A 12,050-nucleotide genomic window follows, 5' to 3' on the forward strand; every position below is an offset into this window, starting at 1 on the left:
GGCAAGATTGCATGCGCCGCTGTGTGCCGAGATCTGACAGGTGCAAGCAACTCTTTGTCTCTATGTTTCTATGTGCCGCTGTTCAATGTTTCAGCCATGCAGCACATTGGTGTTTTCACGATGAACAAGATTTCCTTGTGTCTCAATTCTGAACCATTTCGCTCTTGTTTTTTGATGACTTGTTTACCTCTCAAGACGATAACCTGGCCATCACGAACACCGTTGGACGGTAGACCCCGTCGAAGACGACATACCCCGCGCCGTTCATGGATACCACGGATACCAGCATCGTGTAGTTCAAGGGTTATGTTTCAACTCAGCTTGCCGATTGCTACCCTATATCAAGGCTACATGTACGGAGTATTGTCACCGTCCCGAGAAAGGGAGCACCCAAACGCAACGTGATGACTCGGCAATGGTTGGTTCGTCCAGATGACGCCACAACCCCTGGCTCGCCTCGAATCAAACTTGACGATGAATCCGTCGTTGTGTATCTACTTGATCAAAGTTCTTGTGGCATATGGGGTCGTCTCTTATGTACCCAAGTATCCATTTCTGGTGGCTGACCTGTCATACTCTCGACGGGATAATATCCCAAATTGCTTACTTCTGAATTAAGATTCGTCCGGTATTCCACAATCCTTCTCTTGGTGACCCAGCTCGGCCTGTCTACGGAGTAACTGGGAGCTTGTTCAGTGCCGAAATTTGGCCCAGACTCGTCTTCCTCACATTCGAGGCTTCCAAAAATGCCTTCAAAGAGTTGTTACTCTCATCTCAAGCTGGATACCACGATGTGGGCTCAATTTGTTGGCAAGGTTCAACCTCAACTATAGGATGTCCCGTAATTCGAACTATAGCCGAGAATTCTTCGTTACGCCCATAGTTGTGATTTTCCTGCGCGGTTTGGTTGCTGGTCTGCCGCAGCTTCGGGCCCGCCCCAATGTGTGGCTGCCGGGTCCTTCTCCATGACCGGTTCGTCCCGGACCAGGAAGTCAACTAGGGAAATCGTTCCATGCGTATCTCACAGCCGTTTTCACCCTCCCTTACAAATGCCCCTTACTTCCCTCCCTCCGCTCTAGTAGACAGCCTTCAACGAACCGCAGCAAGTTGCCAGTCGCCCATAACGAAATCGACATACATCAGATATCCCTAGCACCGCTCATCCGTGGCGGGACCACCTCTAGCAGTACCGCCCTGTCGAAATCCGCCATCCGCAGATGTAGCGGCATGAAATTCCCAGGGAGGGGCAACTTGTACGGGCTGGACAGCTGATCTTACGAAGAATAACGCGCGACGCAGCGCCGGTTCAGTTCTTATGCTCCTGAGAAGAATATTTGCTGTCCGCCAGTATCTGAGTGCGATGGGGCAGATGACATTGAGAGGTAGGGTAGCTTATGGGTACACCGCGATGTTGAACATGGTACTCACCGGCACTTATTTTCCTTGGGTTAATCCCCCTTCCCTTTTCTGGCCTATGGGTACTGAGGTTACGACAGGGACGCCATCCAACTACTAGAAAAGAATGAGGTCCGATGATGTAGAGTATTGAGCGTATATTAGCTTGCCCTTGGGTGACTACCGAACAATCCATCTTCTCATTTGCCCTTTCCATTCAGTATTTTTTCTCTGCTCTTCGGTCCAATGAAGGTAAAATCCCAACAGAAACGAAACCTTACTTTCCATTCAGTATGTGTAGTGGTTCCGAACTTGTGATCAACAACTCCCCAACAGCAAAACGATACAGTCAGCCCGCCATTACACGCTCAATTTGCCTTTGGCTGCTGCTTCCGCTCTCAATGGATCAATCGCAGGGAGTCGAACATCTTGGTCAACTCAGAGTAGAGATTCGATACCTCCTTTGGTTCCTCCTCCTCCCACATCTTGAAGTAATCGTCAATGGGAAATTTAGATCTGTATGATCCCTTTGGGTAGACTCCTGTATAAACCTTGAAGGCCGCGTAGCGCTCGGATATACCGTAGTTTGGGAACTGAGCATCTGCGAGCGTCAGGGTTCGGAGGTTGGGAAAGCGATCTCGCAGCTCAAAGCAGATGCCTAGGAACTCCCAAGGAAGGATCCCGGGCAGTGAAACCCAGAAATGGCGAATGTTTGCAGCGTTGTGGGCGCCGATTCTCTCGACGAATTTGCGGAGAATACAGACGCCGCCTGGGCTGCCAAGAATGTTGTCTATTCCCCAACAGGCGAAATCAAAATCCGTTTGGCGATTAGGACCCATCACGAAGCGGGTGTTGGAGTACAGGAACTCGCATGCCTCTCTTCCGATCTCCCTGTTCACACGGAGGAGGGAGTTCGACTGAGCGCCGGCGATCTGTGACGATCCACGGGTGATTCTGGTGTCGCAGAACAAACGATTTTCTGTGTCGCTCTCCGGGGCGCAGATCGAGTACCAAGGGATCAGGGTATCGGAGTTGGTAGTACTTTCATCCAAAATGAGGCGAACAGGCCCTTCGATGAAGAAAACCTCCTCATAGATAGCGTTCCGAATCTCCTTAGGGAGATCCGTGAAGGTGACAGCCATGCCGAGCGAGACTGGCTGCCGCCGATGTTTGCGAGGGTGACTGACTTCTTTCCTTTTTCGGGTCGATGTCAAGCTGTCAACCGAACAGAAACGAGGGGGACTGACTGACTTGTGGGAGGTTGCCTGGGTTGTCCCACTTGGAGGGGAGGGAAATTGAATTTTCAACGGCCCTGGAAAAGCCACGCCCCAGGAATAAGTACGTCCCTGGAATACCGCGTAGGGCCGATCGGGGCGGGATGATGGGACGGAAGAAGCTGTGTTGTGTCATACCATAAGCCAATTACTCAGGACTGCTTGCCGATCCGGCCTGCCGAATAGGTAGATAAGAGGCATCTTGCTGCTTATTGATTTTCTCATGAGACTCGTTTGGATTGCTGTTGATGATTTATCACTATTAGTGAGGACCGGGGAAAATTATATCTAGCAATATTTCTAACGGTAATGATTAGGACCTCGAGTCCAATCATTTACATAGCCTTCGAGAAGATTCCTGAATCTATATTTATTTCCGGAGTGACAAAGGCGTACAGTATAACAAGAGAGAGCAGGGCTTCTCCGTAAAGCACAACGCAATAGCCTTTTACCCCATAGCCAAGGAGGCAATATTCAAGACGTGTATTCATTGTCGTCGGTTTGCCTATTTTGGACTTCCCAAATCTGCTCCTGGATATTTGCAGCTGAAAGTCCAGGTGTTCTATATGTATGGATCGGCATATCGTTACCATTTCAATACGATGCTCTTTCATGCCTCAATTATCCACTCTGACAAGCATCATCGTCCAATCTTCCATAGTGAGAACGCCAGGGCCAAGATAGTGGACAAGGCGTAAACTACCAGAGACTACAGGAGTAACCCAGCCAAGGGGGAAGTATGGCGGCGGGCATTGTAAGGGAAATCATTCCTACAGCAGCCAGATTCAAAAGTAGCTTACCCCATCCAACATCAGTTCTGGCCTGAAGGGATCAAAATCAACAACGCAAGCCGTCCCGCTCGATCGATCAAGGATAACATCTGCCGCCATAAACACCCCATAAACACCATGCCCTCAACCCAGCCTAGCATCGGCCCAGGCGGGACATTGACACTGCCCCTGAGACCAAAGTCGCAGAGTGGATCTGCAACCACGGTGCCCACTCCTCAGTCTGGAGGTTGTCCGCAGTCGACCAGCAGTCCGAATACAACATACTCGACCAAGTAAGTGATGGAGAAGAATAGGAGGCTCAAGGGCAATATTGATATGTTGTGTGTCGCGATATACACATTTGATGCATACCATGGGTATTCTTTCGATACGAGCCGCATACTGATAACTTATTGATATTGGACTCTTGGCTAAATTTGTATCTATCACTTAACTTTGCTAGACCCCACGTCCTTGATATGTGGTGTGCTCTAAGGTTTCTTTGCAGAAATGTATAATCCAATGACGATGCTCTTATGTTCAATTACTACTCCCACGGAGCATAGAGGGTTTCGGAGAATATGCTCGGGTGTTGAAGATACGGCAGACCCTGCGCTTGCGTGAGTGCCAAGGGCTTGGAGTAGAGGAGCAACGTAGGTTCGAAGGGCAAACTTCAAGTAGCGCACCCGCCTTGGCATCTGTCGGGAGACCAGGGGGGCTCATGGACATAGTCTTATTAGGTAAGGCGATCCACCTCGGCGAACGCCTAGGAGTGGCCAGCTCGTTGAGAGCTTATTCCAGAAATGACCGTTTCGGTATGGTTCTTGGCTTACACGAGTAACTGGCGGTTTGTGGCTGCTATGGACGGGGAGCTATCTACCTATTCAAACTCAATGGTCTGAGCATGCATTGACCTCGGGCTTAGCTGCGCGATGCGTTTACTTTCTTCTGAATGTCAGGATCTACGTTCGGTGGTATACAAGAGGAACGGAGCGAGAATAATGAGGGGCTGGCACGATCACGGATACTGCTTCTTCTATTAGATACGGAGTAGATACAAAGGAGTCCCCTCTGAGAGGATGGGTGGCATCTTCGCAGGAGTGGCCAATTGCCTTAGGAGCATTTTCCAGACATTGCGATCAGCATCGCTAGGAAACTGGTTATACCGAGCCCGCATTCATCAACAATAACACGTACGTGAAGTGGTGTACTCGAAAGCAATGACAGACTGGTGTTGTTTCGGCTCTATAACAAGATATATTTGTTATATTAATTTCAAACCATGAGTTCAAACGTTTGTTGTTAATGTGGCATGTCCGGTCAGCCTGGGTCCATGCAGTTCGTCGACCTGGTATGTTCAACCGATGAGCCTTTTTCCGTGTTTCACCACCATAAGAACTGATTATCTTCTTTTGTTGTTATGTATTCGCGCATAAGGGGGTATATGTTCAGAAGTCAGAAGTCGTCCGGCGGTCCGGCGCCCTTCGACGTGCCCAAAGGTGTTTGCGAGCTTTTCTATCGTGGCAATCGTAAAATGAGGTAGGGGCGTCTACGAGAGGTTGTTGGAGATCGAGATCTCATGGTCCTCCTCGATAACAGCGTTGAACTCGGTGCCCCATGCGGTCACGCTCTCGATGATCTTCTGCGGCGCCTTGGCAGAGAAGCCCCTATAGTGTCGTGTTAGCACGTGCCTTTCCCGAAGCTTCGCCTTCCGCCGGGGTTCCGAAAGTGACTACAAGCAGCAAACCCATGTTGCCAACAGCAGATGAGAAGAAATAAGAGGGGATGAGCAGATAAAAGAGGTTACGCTGGTTACTCACTTGAATAGCGTGTAGATGTGAGTAATCGCGCCACCGGCGTTGGTGATCTCGTCCTTGGCGCGCGTCATGACGTCTTCGGCAGTATCTTCGGGGAAGCTAACGATGATGTCCTTCTGGACATCAACGGCGACGACACCCTGAGCGACAGCGAGAGCTGCGACGACGGAGGCGAAGAAGCGCATGTTAAATAGTGTCGGTTGGTTGATTGATTGATTGATGGGGTTTCGGCAGATGGAACCGATCGTATCGTACGGAGGTGGGTCGTAGAATATGTCGGATTAATTCAATACTGGATTGCTGTCTGTCTGTAGCAACGGCTGCTGGCGGCTTGGCTTTGCAAGTATTGTTGAACGAAATGGCTGTTGCGTGTGCGATGGCGAGTTGAAGAATGGAGAGTTGGTCAAATGCTGAGTGGTGGCGGCGGGATGTTGTAACTTATGTCGCATGAAAGCCGTCTGGGGGGCCTGGGCATGTTTGACCAGCGCCGCTGATCCTCCACCCCCCTCCACCAGCCAGCTTCCAGAACCGCACCTCCCTGCTCCCCGGCAGTCAGCAGTCTCATCCACTCCACTTTAGGCAGGTTAGGGTACCTTCCTAGGCGGGCAGCTCGAGGTACTTAATCCAAAAGGCACCTGCAATTTGCTCCTTCAGGCGCACCATTTGGGGCTACAGCGACTCCGCAACTCCCAGCTTCCGCTAAAGGAAGGTCACTAAACCTGTCTTGGCTTTAAGGTTATTTTCCGCCATTGGACGAGTCCGGAAAAGACCCTTTGTTTGAATCTGATTCAAAACGGTCGTAGCCAACTCACGATTAGACTGAACCGAGAACCACATTGAGTACAAGCCGGATTGTCGTTATATCTCCCTTTTGAGATCGACTAATAGTACGTGAGTGGCTTTAGGGCAGAGAAAGTAATGCTCTAACATAACCCAATATCTTCACCCCATTGCTGTCCAGATGAGGTCATCGAAATTCCCCATCATAACCAACATGGCCAGGAATAGATCAAGACAGTGTCACATGAATCAGATGGAATCGCAAACAGGTTCCAAAGCGACATGACTGGAGTATGGGTGTATTTGCTATGAGTTTGTCCGAAGGTAAGAAAACCCACGGAATAAATAACTCGCAGCACAAAATGCCAAGTGCGCAGAAGTCAAGACATCCCTTCTGCCCCTGCCGCATGGCAAAGACAGCAAGAACCATCATCAAACCCCCTCGCTATAGTAACTTAGCATTCACAATGCTTTGCCAACGGCGGGGCAGTCGTTACAATGCTGTATATCAGGTGGATTCAAGCCGCCTGTGTCTTTGCACCCAATGCAACCATCCCAGCACGTGTAGCATCCTTGGTTACCGAGGCACTGGAGGACGCCATTGTTGTTCTCAACGACATCCGCTATAATGACATTTACGGTATCAGTTTCATATCCAGTAGAATGGTTTGATCAAGAGACGCTTGCCATAGCCTTGACTAGAAATGTCTTCTGGTTAACATGCAACTTACCGATATTGACCTGGTTAGATTGTGACGACTGTCCGGCGCCGCGACTGCAGTCCGCGCTGAGGATCGGTTGAGGCTTGGGCTGACTGCTATCCAAATAGTTGGCGAGGTGGACGTTCTGGCACGTTGCGTTGTACCCGCCCATGGAGGCAGGTGCCAGGCTGCCTTGGTAGTTGGCATAGCACCTAGGTATTTTATTCCATGGTCAGCGAATGTCCCACACGACTATGGGAAGGGGGGTTTCCTCACTCGTCCAGTTTCAGTGAAGATGCAACGGAGCCAGTCTTCATGTCGCATAGGGCCGTGAGCCATGTGTTCGTGTTGTTGAAAGACCAGGTGTGGCAGCTGATGTCGAAAGGCGTTGAATCAGCCAAGACGAGCAGGCATGCCACAAGGGCGGACGTGAGGAAGCTGAGAAGGGACGGCGCCATGTTGCCTGATGGGTCGATGATTGAAAGGATGAACTCGATTTCCTCTGTTGCGTATGGTATTTAGTGTGTTTGTGGTATGCGATGGTGAGATTTGGTTGTCGGTCAAGATGCCACAGATTTGTTGCATTCGTTCATCATTCACGTGCTCAAAAGAAGATAGAGACTATTGTAACTTAATTAAATCGAAAACTGTTTCTAGGTGGAAATATAAAAGAGCAAGTAGGATGCTCGCACATTCCCTACAATGGATTGTTGACGCAAGGAACTTGTGGGTGAATATAACAGCCAACAGCCAACAGCCAGCAGCGGCAACAACGTTGGGGTCCAAATCGGAGAGGTCGGGTTGTGTGGTAACACCTGCATCACCGTCCTGGAGGAAGGGACGGAATGCCAGATCCGGCTTGATTTGAGGCCATGGCCAATTACGTATGTACGACATTGATTGATGCTGTAGTGAGCCTGTATCAACATCGCGATGAAGCAATCGCATAGTGCGCAATCCTCGTTTTCTTGCATCTTAGTTGCTCAAAGTTAATTCTCAATGTTAATTCTATACGGTTTTAACATTCAGAACTGCCACAAGTTGCACCTGAGTTGAATTGAACCACGAAACCGGTGGTGTTGTTTGCTCGACTTGATGTTGGTTGTGATCAATCAGCCTGTTCCTACCAACATCCCCCTGTCCAAATATGCCCAGCCGCCAACGCAACGTCGGAATATGTACCCTTGAGCCCCTGCGATAAACGCCAATGTATCCAAAATACGACATTTCTTGACATCGCTTGTATATGAAATCATAATGCAACCTTATAATATATAAACTGCACTTTTCTCAAAACGTCCTCCCCAATGCTCATGATTTTTTCCTTGAGTTTGAACCATAGGAAAATCTCATCCCATGAGACGTGCCAAAGCTCTCGGTTCGCTCAACGGCAAAGTCGGTGCGTACGGCGATGCCCGTCGTGGCAGCTTTTGGAGGTCTTGCAATTTCGACATCACCCGGATCTTTGCTACTTGTCGTATTGAGTCCCTCGCCGACGATATCCTCCTCCCCCCTCCCCCTCTACCATGGTTGGCGAGGAGGTCCGGAGTATGGCCGTGCCGGACTCGGAGCCCGCCGTTTGATGTTGTAGTGCGGAAGGCCGGGGATCCGCGCGGTCCCATCGCATGGGCGGGGGCATATTTTCCAGCGAGATGGACTGCGAGCGCGCGTGGTGGCGGCTCTTGCGCTTCCGATCCCTTGCCGCCGTTGTTGAAGTCGTCGAGAGCCGTGTCGCCGAGGACATGTAGCGAGATGGGTGGAGGTAGTACCGGATCATACTAGGAAGGAAGTGAGTGACGAGGACCCAAATCGTGGGTATCCCAGCGCAGATTATCCCGCCGTTGCACTCAACCAGAGTCAGCGTCAGATTGGTTCGGAGGAGTAATCTCTGAGCTCTAGTAGATGCTTCGCATCAGCAATATCAATAGCAGCGATTTCTTGAACAATGCGTTGGAAGAACACTATGCTCCATATTCCGGCAGCATTGGGTCTAGAAGGGTTTTGTTAGTTACCCTTTTCTTGACAGGCGTACTAAATAGTGAGTTGGAAACAACCTACATAGTACCAAGTGCGAACAAGGCAATGACGGATAATTTCTTAGCTGGTCGAAGCTCCAAAGGCAGCACAATAGCCGCGGGGATTAGAAGACAGCAGACATCGGTGGAGATATTGCAAGCACTCCAGACTATGCCCTCGGGGAAATGACCTCTACCTATGGTCCCAGCCAGTTCTGGTGAGAACCCCAGCGACTCATAGATGACGTTAAGCATGGTGTAAGACAGCACAAACATCATGAGGCCAAAGACAGTGTGCCGTACCCATCTAGCTTGCGAGAGTCGGAGATGAAACCTGAGGATGGAGATCTTGATCGAGCACAAAGCTAGGCCACGTCCTGTGCTTGCTAAATATTCAAACTGTCCGCACGTTCAGCTCGGGCTGGGCGATGAGAAATCTACAGCGACGGAGATTTCAACGTACCAAAACAGCCCGATGTCTCCAGAACGCTACCTGGCCCTGGTCTCCCACTTCCGCCGAAAAAGCCTTGAGTGTCGTAAAGGCATGATAGACTATGTTTTCAGTGCTTGCTCGTTAGACACATTGTATTGATCCAGGAGGCCGGGTGCTGTATTGACATGGTGGCAGCCCACTTACGAGCAATTGCAAATCCAACAAACACCCACATAAAGATGCAAGCAGCGCAATATAGATCTGGCGTGTCTTATTAATATTTGGGAGAGAAGGAGTTCCAAGAAGACTGTCTTACAGTCACTGCTATCGAGGTGTTGTTGTCTTACTTGAAGACGGGTGAAGATCCGAAGTACCGAGACAATAGTAGCCACAATAGCTGTTGTGACACCTATCAACTCTCGGCATTAGTATTAGTCTCTGGGGTGTAAATAGCGTGTCTCGAGAGGTAGAAGTTAAGCAGACAGCCCCGTCCCGAGACACTCTGCAAAAGAGGGAATGAACCACCAAGGTCGCTTACCAGCGATATCCTGAGGCGGTGGCATCATGAGCCTCAGGTGCAAGCGCCCTTGCAAAGCGGTGGTTAAATGATACTGAGATAAAGAAACCTACGCCTGTAACATGTGAGCATCTTCTGGCATTGACAATTGCCACAAAGACTGAGGATCTCATTGAGAGAGCGTTTGTGGGGGAGTTGAGGAGGATAAGAAATAATATTTAATATACGATCACTGGTTTTTGGACAAGATCGCGCCAATCGAGAATTCTAAAATGGAAAACGGTTGAACCTCATTGTCCCTCGCATCCAAGCTAATCTTTCTAGTCCGTAGCCTAGCGGACTGCCGGCGAGATATCCGTGAAAGAATTTCACCCCTTGCTTCGATCCAGGACAACGAAGAGCAAACCGGGTCATCAGCACGTTGCTTTGTTTGCTTCGGCATCATATCATTGGCAGCAAACCAGGTCTGGTTACATACGCAGAAACCTAGATAGGAGGTTCAGCAATCAGACCACGATCATCGCTCATTGCCATCAGTCCACGATTCGGGAATCCAAAGAAATGTGAAAATCGAATCGATAGTCCCTCGACCCTTTCTCTTGACACCGAGAAACTGAGAGTCAGATAGTATGTATAGCCGTCTCATGCAGGGGTTATATACTAGCGTGCCATCCCCTCGGATTGTCAACACTAGTTGCTGGATGACAGAGGAAAGTGAGGCAACCTGAGTCTTCTTTTGCTTAGTAGCCAGTGTTAGAGATTCATCACAATCAGGTGCGATTGATAGTCCTTTCACATCACCTTCTGGTCTTGCAACAGAGCGGCATTTACTGGTCCTCGGAAACGCCCAAGGTCGCATTTCTCACACGCAAACACGCTATAAGTAACAATACGAGGCATGGAGGCTTTTGGGGCTTGGGCTGTCATTGGATATTTCCCATCAACTCCTGACCGCGCCGGTCTCAAATTTGGGGACTAACAGGATGCGTGGCTGGTGGCTACCTCTAAGTGACCCAGGCCCCTGATAGTCATGCATAAATGCCAGCCTTTGGAACAGCACCGGGTTCATACGTTGAACCATTCCAGGTTAAACAAGTCTTAGTCTGCGGTCCAATACAACCATGCATTTTCATGGACACTAGCGCCATCGCCACTGGAGCTGACCCCAGCCTGGGAACTATTTTGGCTCTTGCCGTTCTTCTATAGCAATTTTCCAAAAGGGAAGAATATAAAGACTCTGAATTAGCACAGGTCAAGGGCCTCATCGTCCCTTCAAACGACATTTTCACAGTACAGTTGCGACGACAAAATTACGACGGCCTTGACCGAATACTGCTCCACCGCGCCTAGTATCGAATTGCATCCATCGTATGTCTCATTGTCACTATAGGCCGTCTGGTAAAGCTTCCGCAGCTTGAACCCTACCACCTTTACGGCCTGCTATGGGATATCAATGACTAAAACGGGGCGCTGCAGAGAAATCACGAGGATCCCTGGGGAACCCCTACTTCCCTGGAGCAGGGCTAGCTACCAAAGAACCGGCTTTCCCGTTACGACTATTCATATTTGAAGTGGCACTGGGATTGGGGTGCTGCCTCAATACAGATTTGAAGTACTTGAGGTTATACCGGCTTTGGCTACAACACCGCTCCATACAGAACTTTCTTGACCATCTGCCAAAGCCACCGTATTCATGTCTACTATTCTATATTCACCGAACTCTTGAGACTTTACCGCGGACTATTATATTGCCGACTTTGTTCTTGCTCATTTCTATCTTTGCCACTCAAATCTGAGATGTTACCTGTGTGATGACGCTAGGCCACATGGAAAGGCTTCAGGGTTGATCCTACCGGTCAAAGTATATAAGACTTTACTGTCAAGACTCTTAGGACTGAGGAGAGAGCGTAGTGCAAAACTTATGGTATACTGACGTTACTTTTCTGACCTCCATTCGCGATTCATCATTATTGTTCGTCTCGACCCCATCCCTTCCTCCTTTCCTCGCCGAGCCATCCTTCTTACATCACTCCACTTGACGGCTTTTCTTTCTTTCCTTTTCGGTTCAACGTCAAGCCGCCAACCCAATAGAAACGAGACCTTATAAATGTAACTCTTAAAATCGACGCCCACAATCAAGTTGCCATTATACTCTATGGCCTAAAACCTCTATCTCACTTGACGGCTTGCCAGCCGGAGCCTCGGAACTCTCATCGTTCGTGAAAAGGGATGTTGTGTGACGGGAGGCGTACCAGGCTCTGCGGTACGCCGTCTCGCGACTCGGTCGGTGGTTTGGTATCCGGAGTAAAAGCGGTGTAGCCGATTGGGCTACGGCACCTTCCAGCCAT

General features: G+C 49.6%; 5 protein-coding genes across 5 annotated transcripts; all 5 read right to left on the minus strand.

The window, feature by feature from the left end:
* Nucleotides 1-1,793: 1,793 nt before the first annotated feature.
* PG998_009274 (uncharacterized protein) lies at nucleotides 1,794-2,234 on the minus strand (the record flags this gene model as incomplete). Its single annotated transcript, XM_066876090.1, has 1 exon — nucleotides 1,794-2,234. The coding sequence occupies one exon, from the start codon at nucleotides 2,232-2,234 to the stop codon at nucleotides 1,794-1,796; it is 441 nt and encodes a 146-aa protein (XP_066728246.1).
* A 2,754-nt stretch (nucleotides 2,235-4,988) lies between these two features.
* On the minus strand, nucleotides 4,989-5,441 carry PG998_009275 (uncharacterized protein; the record flags this gene model as incomplete). The annotated part of the gene is made up of 2 exons (XM_066876091.1): nucleotides 4,989-5,106; nucleotides 5,260-5,441. The coding sequence occupies 2 exons, from the start codon at nucleotides 5,439-5,441 to the stop codon at nucleotides 4,989-4,991; spliced, it is 300 nt and encodes a 99-aa protein (XP_066728247.1).
* Nucleotides 5,442-6,498: 1,057 nt separating this feature from the next.
* Nucleotides 6,499-7,685, minus strand: PG998_009276 (uncharacterized protein; the record flags this gene model as incomplete). Its single annotated transcript, XM_066876092.1, has 4 exons — nucleotides 7,493-7,685; nucleotides 7,014-7,239; nucleotides 6,768-6,949; nucleotides 6,499-6,659 (listed from the first exon to the last, which is right to left on the minus strand). Exons 2-4 carry the CDS (start codon nucleotides 7,193-7,195, stop codon nucleotides 6,499-6,501), a joined length of 525 nt encoding a protein of 174 aa, XP_066728248.1. The 5' UTR covers nucleotides 7,196-7,239; nucleotides 7,493-7,685.
* A 520-nt stretch (nucleotides 7,686-8,205) lies between these two features.
* PG998_009277 (uncharacterized protein) lies at nucleotides 8,206-8,514 on the minus strand (the record flags this gene model as incomplete). Its single annotated transcript, XM_066876093.1, has 1 exon — nucleotides 8,206-8,514. The coding sequence occupies one exon, from the start codon at nucleotides 8,512-8,514 to the stop codon at nucleotides 8,206-8,208; it is 309 nt and encodes a 102-aa protein (XP_066728249.1).
* Nucleotides 8,515-8,600: 86 nt separating this feature from the next.
* Nucleotides 8,601-9,007, minus strand: PG998_009278 (uncharacterized protein; the record flags this gene model as incomplete). The annotated part of the gene is made up of 2 exons (XM_066876094.1): nucleotides 8,601-8,727; nucleotides 8,796-9,007. 2 exons carry the CDS (start codon nucleotides 9,005-9,007, stop codon nucleotides 8,601-8,603), a joined length of 339 nt encoding a protein of 112 aa, XP_066728250.1.
* Between the last annotated feature and the right edge of the window lie 3,043 nt (nucleotides 9,008-12,050).

The sequence above is a fragment of the Apiospora kogelbergensis genome, assembly GCF_038363985.1.
Source record: "Apiospora kogelbergensis strain CBS 113332 chromosome Unknown utg000006l_segment0_segment0, whole genome shotgun sequence".
In the NCBI taxonomy this organism is placed as follows: domain Eukaryota; kingdom Fungi; phylum Ascomycota; class Sordariomycetes; order Amphisphaeriales; family Apiosporaceae; genus Apiospora; species Apiospora kogelbergensis.